Source organism: Apodemus sylvaticus, chromosome 18, assembly GCF_947179515.1.
Source record: "Apodemus sylvaticus chromosome 18, mApoSyl1.1, whole genome shotgun sequence".
Classification (NCBI taxonomy): domain Eukaryota; kingdom Metazoa; phylum Chordata; class Mammalia; order Rodentia; family Muridae; genus Apodemus; species Apodemus sylvaticus.
Genome location: NC_067489.1, coordinates 24958735 through 24977401, shown reverse-complemented (window position 1 = coordinate 24977401; position 18667 = coordinate 24958735). Strand labels below are relative to the sequence as shown.

Sequence of the window (18667 nt, the reverse complement as noted above, 5' to 3'; positions counted from 1 at the left end):
GGAGCTGAAAACATCCAATGGAAAAAAAGATAGCCTTTTCAACAAATGGTGCTGGATCAATTGGAGGTCAGCATGCAGAAGAATGAGAATTGATCCATCCTTACCTCCTTGTACTAAGCTCCACTCCAAACGAATCAAGGACCTCCACATAAAGCCAGACACTCTGAAACTAATAAAAAAGAAACTGGGGAAGACCCTTGAGGACATCAGTACAGGGGGAAAGTTCCTGCACAGAACACCAATAGTGTATGCTCTAAGATCAAGAATTGACAAATGGGACCTCATAAAATTACAAAGTTTCTGTAAGGCAAAGGACACCATCAAGAGGACAAATCGGCAACCAACAAATTGGGGAAAGATCTTCACCAACCCTACATCAGATAGAGGACTAATATCCAATATATATAAAGAACTCAAGAAGTTAGACCCCAGAAAACCAAATAACCCTATTAAAAAATGCGGTACAAAGCTAAACAAAGAATTTTCACCTGAAGAACTTCGGATGGATGAGAAGCATCTTAAAAAATGCTCAATTTCATTACTCATTAGGGAAATGCAAATCAAAACAACCTTGAGATTTTACCCTACACCAGTCAGAATGGCTAAGATTAAAAATTCAGGAGGCAGCAGGTGTTGGTAAGGATGTGGAGAAAGAGGAACACTCCTCCACTGCTGGTGGGGATGCAAATTGGTGCAACCACTCTGGAAATCAGTCTATGGTTCCTCAGAAAACTGGGCACATCACTTCGGGAGGAACCTGCTATACCACTCCTGGGCATATACCCAGAGAATTCCCCAGCATGTAATAAGGATACGTGTTCCACTATGTTCATAGCAGCCCTATTTATAATAGCCAGAAGCTGGAAAGAACCCAGGTATCCCTCAACAGAAGAATGGATGCAAAAAATGTGATATATATATATACACAATGGGGTACTATTCAGCCATTAGAAACAATGAATTCATGAAATTCTTAGACAAATGGATGGAGCTGGAGAACATCATACTAAATGAGGTAAATGAGTCTCAAAAGATCAATCATAGTATGCACTCACTAATACGTGTATATTAGCCTAGAAAATTGGAATACCCAAAACCTAATCCACACATCAAATGAGGTACAAGAAGAACGGTGGAATGGCCCCTGGTTCTGGAAAGACTTAGTGTAGCAGTATAGGGCAAAACCAGAACAGGGAAGTGGGAAGGAGTAGGTGGGAGAACAGGGGGAGGGAAGGGGGCTTATGTGACTTTCAGGGAGTGGGGGGGGGCCAGAAAAGAGGAAATCATTTCAAATGTAAATAAAAAATATATCGAATAAAAAAACACCCATAAAATATTACCAAAAAAAATTAAATCCAATTCATGTAATTGGAGAGGTAAACTTTGTTAAGGATCCCAAAGATTCATTATTAAAATTTGAAATCTCCAAGTTCTTATGGAAGCTAGACATTAGCTCCATGATGGTGACTAGCCTGTCTAGAAATAGATGCACAGGACCTAGACTTTATTCCCACTAATACAAATGGAAAAGGAAGAAAGGAAAGAAGGAAGGAAGGAAGGAAGGAAGGAAGGAAGGAAGGAAGGAAGGAAGGAAGGAAGGAAGGAAGGAAGGAAAAATTACATAAGAATGTGAAATATCTGGAATACTGAAAAAAACCTGAAAAATAAGAGGGACCAGACAGTTGATTTGCATATATATTCTAATAAAATTAACTATAAAGTATGTTGATGTTTTGATAACTCACCATCCTCTGAGATTGATTCTGATAACTGAGTTACATCACCCATAGCTCTGACTTCTTTTGTTACCTAAAAGATAAATACCATTGCAAAAAAAAAGCAATTACTCAGTTTTATACAAAGCCAAAGAAACCACTGAAGAGAAGTCTGTTTTAAAAAACTGAGACATTTTATCAGTTCTTTAAGTTTCATACATTGTGTTTCATAATTACCCTTCTCCTAACTCTTCCAAAGCCCACCCTTCTTCTCTACCCAACCATCTTTGTGTCCTTGTTTTTTAATCCTTTAAAGATGAATTGATGCCCATCAAACACCCTTTAAAGTGGTCTGACACCCAAAACTTCTTAGATGTGATGCCTTCCCAAACAAAAGAAACTGTTAGAGAAAACTATCTCCCTTTCCCAGATGCTTGCCAGTAGCTGCATGGCTAGTGGAGGGGTTGTGTACCTAACTCCCGGGTTATCATCAACTGCCTCTGGCTCTTACACCCTTCCTGCTCCATCTTCTGCAATGACTGCTCAGCACTAGGAGCAGGAATGACATATATACATTCCCTTGAAGGCTGAGCATTCTGTAGTTTCATATTCATAGCCTTCTAAGAGTTGACATTCCTGATATGTATGAGTCTGAAAACTTTTTAGTTTTATGATGTATTTTAACTTTGGGTTTCATGAGGTTTCACGACCTTTTAGGTAACACTTTGAGTAAAAAAAAACAACTACATTTTATTCTTTTTATAATACCTTATGTTTTTCCTTAGATGTTTTCTTTCGGGGCCTATAAAAAGCACAAGTAAATATCACAAAAATGATAAACATGCCAAATGAAAATAATATCTAAAATTGTTAATTATTTGTAGAAAGCATATACTTTTATAACTATACTATTTATTAAGTATATATAGGAAAATCATGACATTATTCACATTTTAATAGACAGCAATAAACAAAATTAGTTTTTAAAAACTAAACTTTCACAAACAGTAAAATCTATTTGAAAAGTACTAATTAATTCCTTTCATGATGAAAAAAAAATTTAATGAGAATGTTAAGAAGTAGATTTCCAGAATCATTTATACAATTACAGTACATTATTCTAATTATTCTAATTACTGTAAATACGTTGAACTAACTAGAATTTTGTTAGATAGAAGATAGATTAGGTATTTTATAAAATAAATATCTAGACAAAGAAATACCAAGTAACTTGCCAAAATACAAACAACTGGTCTATTACAAACAAGAATTTGTATCTCAGAATTCTGTTTGTACAGCATGTAATGTATAATATTCTAAAACTTAATTACATTTCTTAATAAAATCAAAATGAAAAAATATCCTCTTTCCATGGAAATGTATTAATAGAATCAGTTAGCTTATCAGAAACACTTAAGGGGAACATATCATGCTTTCTTGTGCTTGGAGAAATTGAGTTGAATAACCATATTCCTCTCAAATGCATCCTTTCTTATCATCATAAAAACATAATCTAAAAGCTACCAGTAAAAAAATCTAAACTAAGTCCCATATTGTCCTCCAATTATTTTATGTTTTCTACTGTCTTTTATGATAATTTTTTCTCTAGAATTGATTGCACATCGCTACTGCATTTAGGCTTTCACAGTGACCACATTGTTAAGATCTTCATTGTTAACATCACTTGTCCACAACTTAAAATGTCCCAAAATGAATATGCTGGAGTGTACTCAGCCTTTACTGTTCTGTTCTATTAACAGGAAAAATAACTGTCAATAATCAAGCCCATCCATGCTACCATGAACTAAGGAAATCTGCAAGTTCTCAACCTTAGATCAAGAATTATAGCTGGTCAATGACCGGTGAGAAAAGAATCAGTTTCTTCCAAGGACAAACTCTGACATAGGTTGGTTATTCTATGTGGGCAGCAGGTTCAAATACTTAAGAACAGTGCTAAATAGACTCAAAATATTGCATATACCAGTACAGAGTGGGCATATATATGATAATTAACAATGGGTTGTAAATTAGGGAGATTCAGGGGACATGAGAGGAAATAACAGTGGGGTTAAAAATAGCATAGATGCTACACCCATGTATAAAGTCCTTAAAAGTTTCATTAAAAATACTAAACTCTGTGATAGGAATGAAAATGGAAAACTTCTGGAAATAACATAATTAAAGTTTTACTTTAGGTAAAATATACATAGAGTCAGTGTGGGTGTGACATCATTAAAAGTACTAAACTTCACTCCAAGTGGATCAAGGACCTCCATGTAAAACCAGACACACTGAAACTAATAGAAAAGAAACTGGGGAAGACCCTTAAGGACATGGGCACAGGGGAAAAGTTCCTGAACAGAACACCAATAGCTTATGCTCTAAGATCAAGAATTGACAAATGGGACCTCATAAAATTACAAAGTTTCTGTAAGGCAAAGGACACTGTTAAAAGGACAAAAAGGCAACCAACAAATTGGGAAAGGATCTTCACCAACCCTACATCTGATAGAGGGCTAATATACAATATATACAAAGAACTCCCTTGTTAGACCCCCAGGGAACCAAATAACCCTATTAAAAAATGGGGTACAGATATAAACAAAGAATTTTCACCTGAAGAAATTCAGATGGCCGAGAGGCACCTTAAGAAGTGCTCAATATCATTAGTCATTAGGGAAATGCAAATCAAAACAACCCTGAGATTTCACCTTACACCAGTCAGAATGGCTAAGGTCAAAAACTCAGGAGACAGCAGGTGTTGGCAAGGATGTGGAGAAAGAGGAACACTCCTCCACTGCTGGTGGGGCTGTAAGATGGTACAACCATTTTGGAAATCAGTCTGGCAGTTCCTCAGAAAACTGGACATGACACTTCCAGAGGACCCTGCTATACCCTGGGCATATACCCAAAGGATTCCCCGTCATGCAATAAAGACACATGTTTCATTATGTTCATAGCAGCCTTATTTATAATAGCCAGAAGCTGGAAAGAACCCAGATGCCCCTCAAAGGAGGAATGGATACAGAAAATGTGGCATATTTACACAATGGAATACTACTCAGCAATTAGAAACAATGAATTCACAAAATTTTTAGGCAAATGGTTTGATCTGGAAAATATCATCCTAAGTGAGGTAACCCAATCACAAAAGAATATACATAGAATGCAATCTCTGATAAGTGGATAGTAATTAGCCCAGAAGCTCTGAATACCCAAGGCACAAATTGCATAACAAATGACTCCCATGAAGAAGTATGGAGAGGGTTCTGATCCTGGAAAGGATTGATCTAGCATTGGAGTGAAACAGAGAAAAAGGAGGGAGGTGATTGGAGAATGGATGGAGAGAAGAAGGTTTATGAGACATATGGGGAGGGGGGATCTGGGAAAGGGGAAATCATTTTTAATGTAAACAAAGAATATAGAAAATAAAAATATTTTAAAAATATACTTTATGAGCTGGGCGTGGTGGTGCACACCTGTAATCCCAGCACTTGGGAGGCAGAGGCAGGCAGATTTCTGAGTTCGGGGCCAGCCTGGCCTCCAAAGTGAGTTCCAGGACAGCCAGGGCTACACAGAGAAACCCTGTCTCGATAAAACCAAAAAAAAAAAAAAATACACTTTATGTCATTAACATAATTTTGTATTTAGCACAGTGTAGCAATTTAGTGCTAGATACAGCCTTTTGCTTCCTTTTGTTGTTGTTCAGTTTTTATGTATGTTGCTTATGCTTTGAACAAAGTGGTGGAGTTTGTTTTCTTGTCAAGATGAGACAAACCTACACAGCCATCTGGAAAGAATCTCAGTTGAAAGGTACCAGCCAAAAGAGTGGCAGAGGAATGCCTTGTTGGGCATCATGGGAGGAGAGGTCCTTGGTCCTGTGAAGGCTCAATAGATATCCCAGTGTGGTAAAATCGAGGGGGAGTGGGTTGGATAGAGGGGCATATTCTTGGAGGCAGGAGGTGGGAGGATGGGCTGAGGGTTTTTGAGGAGGGATGAAACATTTGAAATGTAAATGAAGAATATATTCCATAAAAAAGAAATGTGCCCTCCATTTCTGGGTCCATTTTTCTGATTAATGGTTGATGTGGGATGTCCCAGTTTGTTAGTTCATTAAGGGTAGGGTCATCCCTGGGCTGGTAGTTCTGGGTTGTATAACAAAGCAGGCTGAGCAAGCCAGTAAGCAGTACCCCTCCATGGCCTCTGCATCAGCTCCTGCCTCCAGGCTCCTGGCCTGCTTGAGTTTCCATCCTAACTGCTTTTGATGATGAACTATGGAACTATAACTGAAATAAGCTCTTTCCTACTGAAGTTGCTTTTGATCATGGTGTTACATCAGAGCAAGGCAAGACAAGCTTCAACTGCGGCACCACTGAGTTCTGTGTCTAACCTGTATAAACAAGGTTTTATGGAATGAAGCACACTCATTCACATATTGCCTATTGCATATATTGAACAAAATTTTATGCATACTATAAAATTACTCAAGACTTCTCTGCTAATATTTTTTTAAAAAACATGTAAAAGAACATTGTTTTCTTCAAATCTGGTAACCTTGATTATTACTCTTTTGGATAAAATCCTTAGCATTGTAGTTTATATGCAGTCATAAAAGCATAGAATTTGTCTTATGAAAATTGCCCCAGATTAGAATTTCTTATAGGACAGTAGCAATTATCTACCACTGACTATTATGTTCTTACCGATCATGCTTTGCATTCTCCTTAATAAGACATTTCTGGTTATTAATTTCACCAGATTTTCTCTGTAGGACCAGTTCATTGGTTGCAGAAGCAATGGCAGACGTAGTACCACCACCATCACCAGCACCACCACCATCACCAACACCAACACCAGCACCAGCACTACCAGCAGCAGCAGCAGCAACAGCAGCAGCAGCAGAACCACCACCAACAACACCAACAGTAGCAGCACTACCACCAGCAACACCAGCAGCAGCACCACCACCAACAGCAGCAGCATAGGGATATTCAGTTCTGTCTGTTCCATTGCTTTCATGGTTCTTCATTTTTCCCTCAACCTTCAAGAAAAAGACACAAGTGCATTTTGCCTCCTTACCAGCTACAATTTTGTTAAAAATTCATGTTTATTAATGTCACATTTTTAGAGCATCAGTAATAAATGAAAATTTACCCATTCCCTACTAAGGTATTATTCACACCCCCACACCCTTGCAATTTCATTTTTTTATCCTTTTTGCACTTAGAAAGTAAATGTCAAAACATAAAATAAAGGTGCTTACAAATTATATGAGTATGTTTGCCAGAACCTTTTTATACCCAGTCCTAAATATATCAATTTTAGATTAAATTTGGTTTAAAAAAAGTCATATAAAAAGTGCAGGAGCTAGAGTTGGCAAACTTTATATAGGGATAAATCCATTAATTCTGCTGGAAGGTGGTGGCACACCTTTATTCCATGCACTCAGCTGGCAGAGGCAGGCAGATCTCTTAGTTCAAGAACAGCCTAGGGCTACACAAGAGAAACCCTGTCTCTAAAACAAACAATCAAACAAAATATATTAGCAACAATCTGAAAGAAAAATTATTATATTTTAATTCAAAGTATATATGGTTACAGTGCTATACATCTATTATATGAACTATCAGTAAGTATCATGTCCAATTTTAGTATATTTCACATCTACTAAAGAGGGGATATAAGGTTAATAATAACTATCAATTTTTTATATTGAATTAAATGTAAGTTAAGGATTTATTGTTTATAAACACTAAAAGTACCTTTGGAAGATAAAATTCCATTACAATGGACAGCCATATTATTTTGATGTTTCTACATTCTCCTTCTACATAAACCCTGAAGTCAGTGTCCATAAACCTGATCAAATCTTCAACAGAGTTATTATTGAGTGAAGTATCATCACTATTAAATAAAAACAATAACCCATTCCACTCTGTAACATAAGCACAATTCAGTGTTCATAAATGTGACATTATCTATAATTTAAACTCATTAATCATAAGATTCAAATTTGATTTTGCCTAGTTATCACATAAGAAGGTTTTATAAATGGAGGCAAAATCATTAGACGAATTTTGGACTCACAGAGCATAAAGTTTACCAATGTTATTTTGGGTTCAAAGAATATTTGAAGGCTCACAACTACTTAAGCTATTTAAGATTATACATTAAATTATGGTATATGTTATGCAAAGAAGTTTACAAGGTAGTTCTACTTGCTTGATGATACCATATTTAAAAGAGGAGACGGTATCAAGGGAGATATTAAATATCTACATACCAACGACTGACTGCTCTCGCTACTGTGACACCTGCTTTGCTCATCCCCTGATGCCATGTTTAGGTCTGACTCTGCAGAAAATATAATATTCATAGTTAAAAATCATCTGCATAGTCATTGGTTTAATATGCATGGCTGAATACTGATGCACACATTCACATGCCCACGCACCCATAATAAACAAAAATAATGCTCTGCAATGTCATTTACTTCAGCCTGGGATATCCTCCCACTGGAGAGGAGAGTGGAGACCTCCATATACGCCTCACACTGGTCCTCTGTAGTTCTGTACCTAAAGATTGCCCCAATTTGCCATTCTCCACACTCAGCATCTTTCCTTTGATTCAGTCGGTATCCTCAACTTCTCCCGCTCTCTGTGCCTCTTCTTCATTGAGCATGCTTAAGATGTAGCTGTTATTCACCTCTAAATGTACAATGTCACTGAAACCTCATGAGCTTTATAATTTCACAAGGAGTGTGCTATCCATGTGCTCTATTACATGCATCCAAAAGGCTACTTTCTTTAGCTAATAGAATATTATAGCTCCTATTCTTGTCTTTACTAAAGTTCTTCTGAATGACTGACATATGACATACACCTCTTACCTCCTTCTTCTCCACTTGCAATGGCTTTGCTTCTTTGATGCACAGTCATGGGCAAATGGCCAATGCCCTTTGGCTGAAGATGTTTGAAAACATGCTAGGAAAAAAAAAAAGAATACCAGTAGTGATTTGTGTGAATATTTCCCAATTAATTTGTAGCTAAAAATATCCATGTTTTCTACTTTATAAGCAGGTATTCTTGAAAATAAGGGAAGTATATGTCACAAACTTAAAAAAACTTACAAACTGAATAGAGTAAATATATGCTGCCTAGGTCAGTTATTTTAAATTTCACTGGATGGTTATTTAAACTGACAGTGGAACAAAAGAATAAAAATTAACAACAGTAGTAATTACTAACTTTACAATACCTGATTACTATTTTTATCCCGTAATTGTGGACACTTAAAATATGTTCTGAATGTATTAATTTTGCTTGCTTTTCTATAGCACTAAATATCTAGAGAAATTCCAGTGACTAAATCATTTTATTAACATGAACATATATGTTATAAAAACTATGTAACATAGCAAAGGAAACTCAAAAGTAATAAGGAAATCTATCAGACACATCCCAGAATAATATTTAGTTAGACACAAGCTACTATCAATACTAAGTTAAAATCTCCACAACTAGGTATATTTTTCTAGATGTTTAAAATGAAATGTTGGTCTATTAATTAATTTTTTTGGTTTATTAATTAATTTTAGTCTATTTCTATACAGAAAATCCTTAAACTCTAAAATATAAATTTTTTAACCTATGGTGATTTACTAAACTATTAGTGTAAAAAATAAAATTAAATATTTACATACAACTGACTGAATATTTTCATAGGCCTGAGTTTGTTTCTTTTCCTTTGATTTCACTTGTAAGTCGGCTTCTGATAAAACATAAACATATTTACTTAAAGAATGAAAAGCGGGGGTGGGGAACATTCCCAGTGATGTTGCAATGTCAGATAAAAATGGCAAAGAAAGAAAAGCTTTGAGGATTGAGGGTTGGCAAGGACCCTACATCAGCACACCAAAGATATTTTCACACTCCATTATTGCTACCCTAGACGCAATTGCTATGATTGGAAAAAAGCTTAGATAGCTACAAAAACTAATAGATTAAAAATAGATATACATTGCAACCCCATAGGAAGAGCAACAATATCAACTAGCCAGAACCGCCCAGAGCTCCCATAGACTAAACTACCAGCCAAAGAGCATACATGGATGGACCCATGACTCCAGCTGCATGTGTAGCAGAGGACTGCCTTATCTGGCATCAATGGGAGGGGGAGGCTCTTGGTCCTATGGAGGCTTGTTGTCCCAGTGTAGGGGGATACTAGAGGGGTGAGGCGGGAGTGGGTGGAGGAGCACCCTCACAGAGGCAAGGGGAGGTGGAGTGGGATATGTGGGTTGTGGAGGGGAGACTGGGAAGGGGGACATTTGAAATGTAAATAGACAAAATAACCAATTAAAAATAGATATACATACCTATGGAAGTTTATTCACAGGTAAAGTGAAAGAAACCATAACATATGTGAAAAAAAAGATAAAAACAGAAATATGTTGTTCAGCAAAATAAGCCAGAGTCATAAGAAATATCACACATATTGCATGTTCTCTTACATAAGAAATCTACATTTAATCTTATATAAGAATGGGTGGTGAAATGTTTAGCACTCAAACCATAATTTATTCAATTCTTATGAATCTTGATAATCAACTGTAATAGACTTTAAGGTTGAAAATACCACTTCTTCTGAATTTTGATTATGCTGTTCCTCAGTTCTCCTATATCCCATGCTGTGATTCATAATCGTCATCCTTTTAGAATCCCACATTTATCCCTCTTCCTGGATATTGAATGTGGGGTATAGGTTTCAAATATGTGTACTTATATCCCTCATTTTAATATATTGTGTTTTCATTATCTCTCTGATGATTTTTATTTTTTACTTTCTTTATGAAACAAATCCAATAAAATATTAGGTGTTGTGAAAGTTAAAAAAAAAGAATGGGTGGTGAATGTCTGTGTTTGAGAGTATGTGTGCGTATGCATGTGCGTGTGCGTGTGCGTGTGTGTGTGTGTGTGTGATGTGAAGATAGAGCAGTGACTGTGAGACGGGGGGAAATAGGTGCAGAGAAAAAAGGAAGGAAGGAAAAAGATAATGGGATACAGAAGTGGAGAGGGTTTTACTATGTGCGGGTAAGAAGGAGACGGGCAAGAAAGGAAGAGGACAAAGACAGGAGGGTTGTAGAAAAGATATACTGTGCATTGTATGGCTACATCTCCTGTCAATTAAAAAGCCTAGGGCCTATGGATTGGGCAGGAAATGGGAGGTGGGACATTGGAGAGGAGACAGAATTCTAGGATATAGCAAGACAGGGGATCTGCCCAGTAAGATGTGAGGAAACAGACACATGGACCTGAACACAGGTAAAAAGCAGACACGTGGCAGAACACAGATTTAAATAAATGACTTATCTTTAGTTATGATCTGGTCTAGAGCCTAGCTAAGTGACCAAGGTATTTGTAAATATATTTGGTGTCTGGGTCCTATTTCTGAACATGAAGGGGAAAATAATAGGTAACATGATTTTAAAAAAAATGGTGAGAAATGATTTAATAGAAGAAACACTCTCTTAAAAAATTCACTCTCAAACTCCATAATCTCTACAAGTATGAGATTATTAAATATCAGTCCAGAAAACCATTTCATTTAATGAGTGGAAATACAAATTGTGATCCCTGAAGGAGCAGATGCTGGCATTTGCATCCTAAGAGATGTGCAAAACCTGCATGAATGATGAGGATCCGTGCATCTACTTTGTGTGTTTTCTTCTGTGTGTGCATCTCTGTTAGCAGAATTCTTTGAAGATTTCTCAGAAATGTCTGCTTCTTGTATATAACAGGCACATCAAAGAATAACGTCATGGATCAGAGTTTAGTTCACTGGTAGCAGATAAGAAGAACAGGTTGTGAGGTGGGAGCTAGGGACAAATTTACAAATTTAGGTAAGAACACCAACAAGGCAACGTACAACTATAATCACAAAGAAATCGGGAGAAGAGCAGCCAAGTGGTGGGAATGGAGAGGAGGTAAATATACTGTGTGAGCATCTGGCTTTACATGTGCCTATAACTATTCTAGAATATACCTGGACACCTTCTGTAAAAATAGACTGTTAATGTTACACCGTGGGGTAAACAAAGATTACCATATTGAATGGACACTTTCTATAGACCAGACACCATGATAGCCAAGGAGAAATGAAGTTGGAAGTAAATAAATTACAACAGAAATTACATGAAGTCTGCCCAGTCCACAGTCATCCTGGATGTAAAAGAACGCCCGTGTCTTTAAAAGAGTTTCTTTGTTTGTAATTCAGGATCATTTAAACCTCCTATGCATGAGAAATCATTGCATCACCCTACCAAATAGCTAACTATACACACATGTGAATAATTTGGGGGGAAACATCATTAATCTTTTAAAGATACAGATTTTAAAATTTAAACTCTTGTAAACCATAAGGGACACTGTGCTTCCAGTATGGGACTGTGGACATATTAATGCATATAAGCTGAAACACCTGATTATAGCTGGCAATTATAGAAACTGTCTTCAACTCCCAGGTAGTTTCCTATGAAAGAATGATGGTTAGAATGATATCTGAATTGTTTACATGAAGTGTATCCATAAGATTTGAAGAGCTAAAGAATTTGAACTCAAAGGCAGATCATATCAAATGCTCATAAGCACTTAGTAAAGAGAAATCCCTATTTCTAAAGTTACCTGCCATTAATGACATTTCAGGATTCATTACTGGGTCTTCAATTGGTACAGAATCCTGCTTCTCAGTGGTAGTCTGTGTGGGCTTAAAAGGAGATATTTAATGATATTTGTGTAGATCCTACATTAGTGAGCTAATGATACACAATGAAATGTAAACATTATTACCTTCAATTCTGGATATTCATCAGAAGAGTCTGAAATGGCAGACATGTAACTTATTATATATTAACATGACAAAGTCAATCAGAGCTTTATACAGAATTAGTGTAGAAAATCATCATCATATTTATCACTGGAAATATTGCTCTTAAGACTGGGGTTCCATTTATTTTCACTTTGCTAGTCCTGTCTCATGAGGACTGATACAGAATTGAAATCTAGTGGGGAAAATATTACTAAGAAAAGATAGATACCAATGTGGCATTTAAAGTCATTTGGAAGGAAACTGGCCATTATACTCTGGTTTTGCCATAATATTATAATCTATGATTCAAAATCAGCCATAAATGTTCAATGAAATGGATAATTTGTCTTCAAAGAAAAAATTTTTTAAATAATCACGTCGCATATTTACTTATAGAATACTTATACATAAAATGCTTCATTTTTGGATGTACTTGCATAATATTATTAGAAATATGCTTCATTTCCTCTAGTTTATAGAAACTTTTAATAAACACTTTGTAGAAGGTACATAAATACAACCTACAAGATAAAACCTTTTTGCCTCTAATGTACAATTGTCACAATAAAATATAAGCCAAATTTTTGAATTTTTGGAATTACTGAATATCTACATTTGAAATCAGTATAATATGTAATAGAAAGTACAAGTTTTGTAATAAGGATACATGCTCTACTATGTTCATAGCAGCCCTATTTATAATTGCCAGATGCTGGAAAGAACCCAGGTATCCCTCAACAGAAGAGTGGATGCAAAAAATGTGGTATATCTACACAATGGAGTACTATTCAGCCATTAGAAACAACGAATTCATGAAATTCTTAGGCAAATGGATGGAGCTAGAAAACATCATACTAAATGAGGTAACCCAGACTCAAAAGGTGACTCATGGTATGCACTCACTAATAAGTGGATATTAACCTAGAAAACTGGAATACCCCAAACATAATCCATACATCAAATGAGGTACAAGAAGAAAGGAGGAGTGGCCCCTTGTTCTGGAAAGACTCAGTGAAGAAGTATAGGGCAAAACCAGAACGGGGAAGTGGGAAGGGGTGGGTGGGAGGACAGGGGGAGAAAAGGGGGCTTATGGGACTTTCGGGGAGTGGGGGGCTAGAAAAGGGGAAATCATTTGAAATGTAAATAAAAAATATATCGAATAAAAAAAAAGACAAAAACAAAAAAAGAAAGTACAAGTTTAAAATAAATAAATTAATAAAGTACAGTTAATTCTTCCATAATTTCATTGGCTTCAGGTAATGTGAATTAACCTAGGTTTTTCAACACATACAACACATACAATTACTAAGACTCTATCCAAACAAAACAACTGAAGCTGCCACTTTCCAGCTCACAGCACTGAGCTTGTGGGAGCCCACTCTCTCATTCTTTATGGAAAAGAGAAATGAGTGGCTGACTATAACCACTTGTCTTTACTAAATTCTCCCCCAAGGATGCATCCAATTTGAAGATATAGCAAAGCCATCTTCAAAAGTGCTCCCTGAAGTTTCCTCACCATCAGTCCCAAGTTTTCATTCTATATTTCTGTCTTTCTTTCTCTCCCATAGGTAGCTCCTTCTCATTTTATTTTTTTTTAAATTTTTTTATTCGATATAATTTATTTACATTTCAAATGATTTCCCCTTTTCTAGCCCCCCCCCCCACTCCCCGAAAGTCCCGTAAGCCCCCTTCTCTTCCCCTGTCCTCCCTCCCACCCCTTCCCACTTCCCCGTTCTGGTTTTGCCGAATACTGTTTCACTATCCTTCTCATTTTCAAAATAGTCTGTAGGGTGTTCAGCTTTACAGTTTCCATTTCATTTTCTTTTAGTGACTTTAACCTGAAAGTGCTTCCCTTTCTTGTGCCCCTTTCTCTCCAGATAGAACCGTGATTAGAAACAGTGGCAAAATGTATGATTTCCTTCGTTACTACGTATCTTGAGCTGATGAGCAGTATCACAGCTCCTTTAAGAGAACAGCACGGCCAACACCTGTGTGCCCCGAGAATTCACAGGCATATGATCCTGGAGCTGCTGAATCAGAATGGGGGCTTTCTATGGGGATCCCAGCAGGTTGCTCATAAGCATGAGAGGCTTGGGTCAATATGGAGCCTCCTCCAGATTTGTGTAAATTAACTTCATAATTTTGGATCCAGCCTAGGATTTTTATCCCCTAGAATCTCTCTCCCACAGATAAAGACATAATTATCCCTATGAACTGTGAGCTGTTGATGGCATTCCTGGCTGTGTCATAACTAACTCCATGTTCTCGTTTTTTCCCTGTGTGGAAATATCCTAGCAAGAAGCAACACTTGACCATGGCATTAACTCATGTACATGTATACATGTCTGTGTTTATCTTCTGTAAGTGAAAAGTATTTGTGTGGCCTGGCAATAAAGTTCCTTCCAAAAGGGAAGGAGGAGGGAGAGGAGAAGGGAAGGGAGGGGGAGGGGAGGAGGAGAAGTACAATAAGGGAGAAGGTTGTTTGCTCTGACTCTCAGAGGATGCCTCACTACTGGTTTCCATTCTTCCTGTAGGGCACAAGAACAGTGCTACAAGAGGAACTGGTGGAACTGACACGGCAGAGCATGTTCAAACCCAGAAAATCTCAAAACTTGAGACTCACAGGAGTAGTCCCATTCCAACCCCAACTCCAACACACACACACACACACACACAATTTCCATACCTGTCTCAGAGCACATAACCAAGCGACTCCCCACCAGGTGATCACATGTAGCCAGTCACACACCCGGTACCTAGAACACCCCCTGTGCTAATAAAGTATGTCAGTATCTTAGCTTTCAGCCAAAGACCTTGTCCCCCACTGGATATTCTTACCCCAAAACTAAATAGCTCTTGGCTCAACCTAATAAAGTGTATGCATTCAAACCCATTCCAAATAAAGACATAGGCAAAAGCTAAGATCGTCTCAGAAAGCTCCTTGAAGAAGGCCTTGACCTAAAAGAGCCATAACCCTTATATTCTCGGAGAAGGCCTTCTCTCCCCCCGACCCGCAGGCGCCCGCTCCCAACCAGACTGGAATCCTGCCCTGTTCCTGGCCCTGCTTCATCCTCTTAGCCTGGTGTGCTGAGGTGTCGGTTTGGACGCCCTGAGAGGGAGAACAAAAAGACTTGGAACCACAGTGTTTGTCCCAGACTCTGCCACACTCCCTTCCTGGCCTGACTGGCGAGCAGTGGCATATACCCCAGAGGAGAGGCAGAACCCAGAATCACATCTCCTCTTCCTTCTCCAGAAATGCAAGCCTTTCATTCGCCCAACACCTTGTTTCCACGTGTCCCACTGTATACACCTATCTCATTCTCTTTGCTTTAGTTCGCCATTGGCTCTGCCTTTCTAAGCCTCATCCCTTTCTCTTAAATACCCCCTCATTTCCTAAGATAGCTCACTTAAAAGCACACATACTTAAAATCGTACATAGGCTGTCTCAGTGGTTTTCTCAATTTAACCTGCATTTGAAAAGAGACATTGTGCAAATGTTTCCCGGGTACTTTCCAGCAATGAGGAGAATTTCTCAGTCCTGCTCACTCATGAAATACCTGTCATCTGAGCAGTTTTTGTCTTGCCTCCCCTCTGATTTGTCTCCATACAAACGCGAACACTCCACTTTCGTTGAAGTCTCTCCAGGATAAGCTATTAAATTTAAGAACATAGTTAACCAAATAGATTTATCCTAGTTATTTCTGCCCGACCCCCGCCAAAAAAAAATAAAATCTTAACTTACACTTTTTAAAGCAATAGCATTTTTTTAAGTATTGAAAAACCTTCAAGGGAAACCCTCATACGTGCTCTCTAAATCAATTTTTCTTTCATTGATTGATGACATAAAATGACCACAATCATCAAATGGTCCAATACCCATATGTATTTGGGCAGCAGTAATTGAATTCATGGAGTTACTAAAAAATGTACAGGAAGTTGAGAGAGATACACAATAGGGAACAGCTATAAGGAGATGCTGGTGTAAATACAATCAAAGTACATTGTATCTATTTATGAAATTCACATAAGAATAAGTAAAAAAAAAACTATCATATTTAAATGACCATCAAAACCAGAGGAGACATATTTATAAACAGAAGAGAATCAACCTGTATATTTTCATAATTAAGTAATTTTATAATTCTTATGTGCATGCGTCAAAAACATTGGGCATTTGCTCTGCCTAGTGCCATGTAGCCAGGTCAAGCAAAGCAAGCCTGAGACAATCTTTACCTGGTACAACACATCTGGCGTGGGCCGTAGCACTCTTGAGACAAGCCCTGAGACCCAGAGGCCTCAGGAGCGGCAGAGATGCTCAGGTAAGACCTCTTGCTGGCCAGTGGAATAGCATGACTGAGAGACAGATGTCCTCCCCACGTGCTCACCACTACCATGGCACACAGGAGAACTGGTCCAGCCCCTCACTGGCAGCACACTCGGAAGAGTAGGCCCCATACCTCACCTGGGCAGCACAGTAGAGCTGGACCTGTGGTGTGGGCAAGGGTGAGCTGGTCTGAGGGCATGAGAGTAGAAGGGCTGGTGCCACTCCTTGTTGGCTGTGGCACTGGAAGAGCTAGCCAGGGCAGTGGTGATGAGCTTACCCTGGTGGTGTGAGTAAGGAAGAGATGACGGGTTGACCTGCTTATTTGCCATCCAAGCCCAGATCTAGGGTTCTGAGTTGACCCAGCCCAAAATCTGCCCATCTATGGTGGCTGGAGTACATGAAGGGTCAGGTCTTGCAGATCCAAAGCTGCAGGATCTCCATGACACAGGGCAACAACAGGCTATCTGAGAGGAGTGCCAGCAAGGCTCCAATATTGATAGAGTAGCAGAAACCAGAGACCTCTAAACAGACCAATGGTTCATTGCAGTAAACACTTGGAAGCAAAGATGTATGGACAAAAGAGTGTACCATGGGACACACTGTGAATATTGCAGCTTACACAAGAAGTTTGTTTATTAGTTTGGCTTTGTTTTATTTTTTTTTCTTTTGGTGGGAAGGAAGTTGCAAGTACAGAGGGCAGATGCTAAGGGATGGGGAGATAAGTTGGATTGGGATGCATGATGTCAAATTCACAAAGAATCAATTAAAAGCATTAAAAAATAAAAATAAAGCACAAAATACTAAGCATTTTTAATATACTTAAGCATATTCTCATACTCCAAATTTTATGAAATATAATTATATATTTATAATTCTAAGGATATAAAACATGCTTATGTTAAAAGAAGACATTTACAAGAAAAAGAATATATTATATGATGCTGAATATACATTCTCCTTAAAGACTGAAATACTTTGAGTGATTTACTTGAATAAGAAAGTATATTAGAAATAAAGACCTACAGGAAAGTAGAATGGGGGTTGGTAAGCAGGGGAGGGGAGATGGGATAGGGGGTTTCCGGAGGGGAAATGAGGAAAGGGGATAACATTTGAAATGTAAATAAAGCAAATATCTAATACAAATTTTTAAAAAAAAGAATTAAGCAACTTGTAAAAAAAAGTGAAGCTATGAAGTCAGTGTAATTTCATTAAAATAATCATTAGTTCCTGGTAGGGACTATAACATACTTTCTGTGACTGCAAATTAGCTTTCAGGTTGTAGAATACCAATCATGGTTAAAAACCCCTTTAGTAAAGTTCTCACTCACTGAACAAGGAATCTTTAGTTAATGACACTGGTTACAGTATTCATCTTCCAATAGCATCAGTCTGAGGAAGGTTAGGCACTTCATTAGTGGATTTGACTTAGGGAGGTTGGTGTTAATAGACTATATGTGATGCGTACAGACAAGAGGAAATTAAAGGTATAATGAGAACTTATATAAAAACATATACTCCTTTGTGTATAAAGAGTTTACATGGGCCAGTATTCATGATCATTTATGTATGTAATTACATATTTTTCTTAGTGTGGATACAGCTTTGAAATGATAGTCAAACAAATGAGTTTGTGTGTTTATAGAGACAGGCAGTCTCTTCTATCTAAAGCTTTCAGTGGTATCTGAACACATGCTACCTGGGAGCTTGTTTAGGTTTTACATCAGATATAATTTCCTGAGCCATCCTGTGTTTAAATAATACATGT

At 37.6% G+C, this 18667-nt stretch overlaps 1 protein-coding gene across 1 annotated transcript in view; it reads right to left on the bottom strand.

Annotated features, from left to right (window-relative positions):
• Positions 1–18667, bottom strand: part of Potea (POTE ankyrin domain family member A) — a 172068-nt gene that overhangs the window by 27143 nt on the left and 126258 nt on the right. The window contains exons 49-58 of the mRNA XM_052162877.1: positions 16136–16229; positions 12560–12588; positions 12395–12467; positions 9418–9485; positions 8605–8671; positions 7999–8069; positions 6610–6756; positions 6419–6546; positions 2484–2517; positions 1746–1809 (exon numbers count right to left, since the gene is read on the bottom strand). Coding sequence (XP_052018837.1) covers positions 1746–1809; positions 2484–2517; positions 6419–6546; positions 6610–6756; positions 7999–8069; positions 8605–8671; positions 9418–9485; positions 12395–12467; positions 12560–12588; positions 16136–16229 — 775 coding nt within the window. The remainder of the gene's footprint in view (positions 1–1745; positions 1810–2483; positions 2518–6418; positions 6547–6609; positions 6757–7998; positions 8070–8604; positions 8672–9417; positions 9486–12394; positions 12468–12559; positions 12589–16135; positions 16230–18667) is intronic.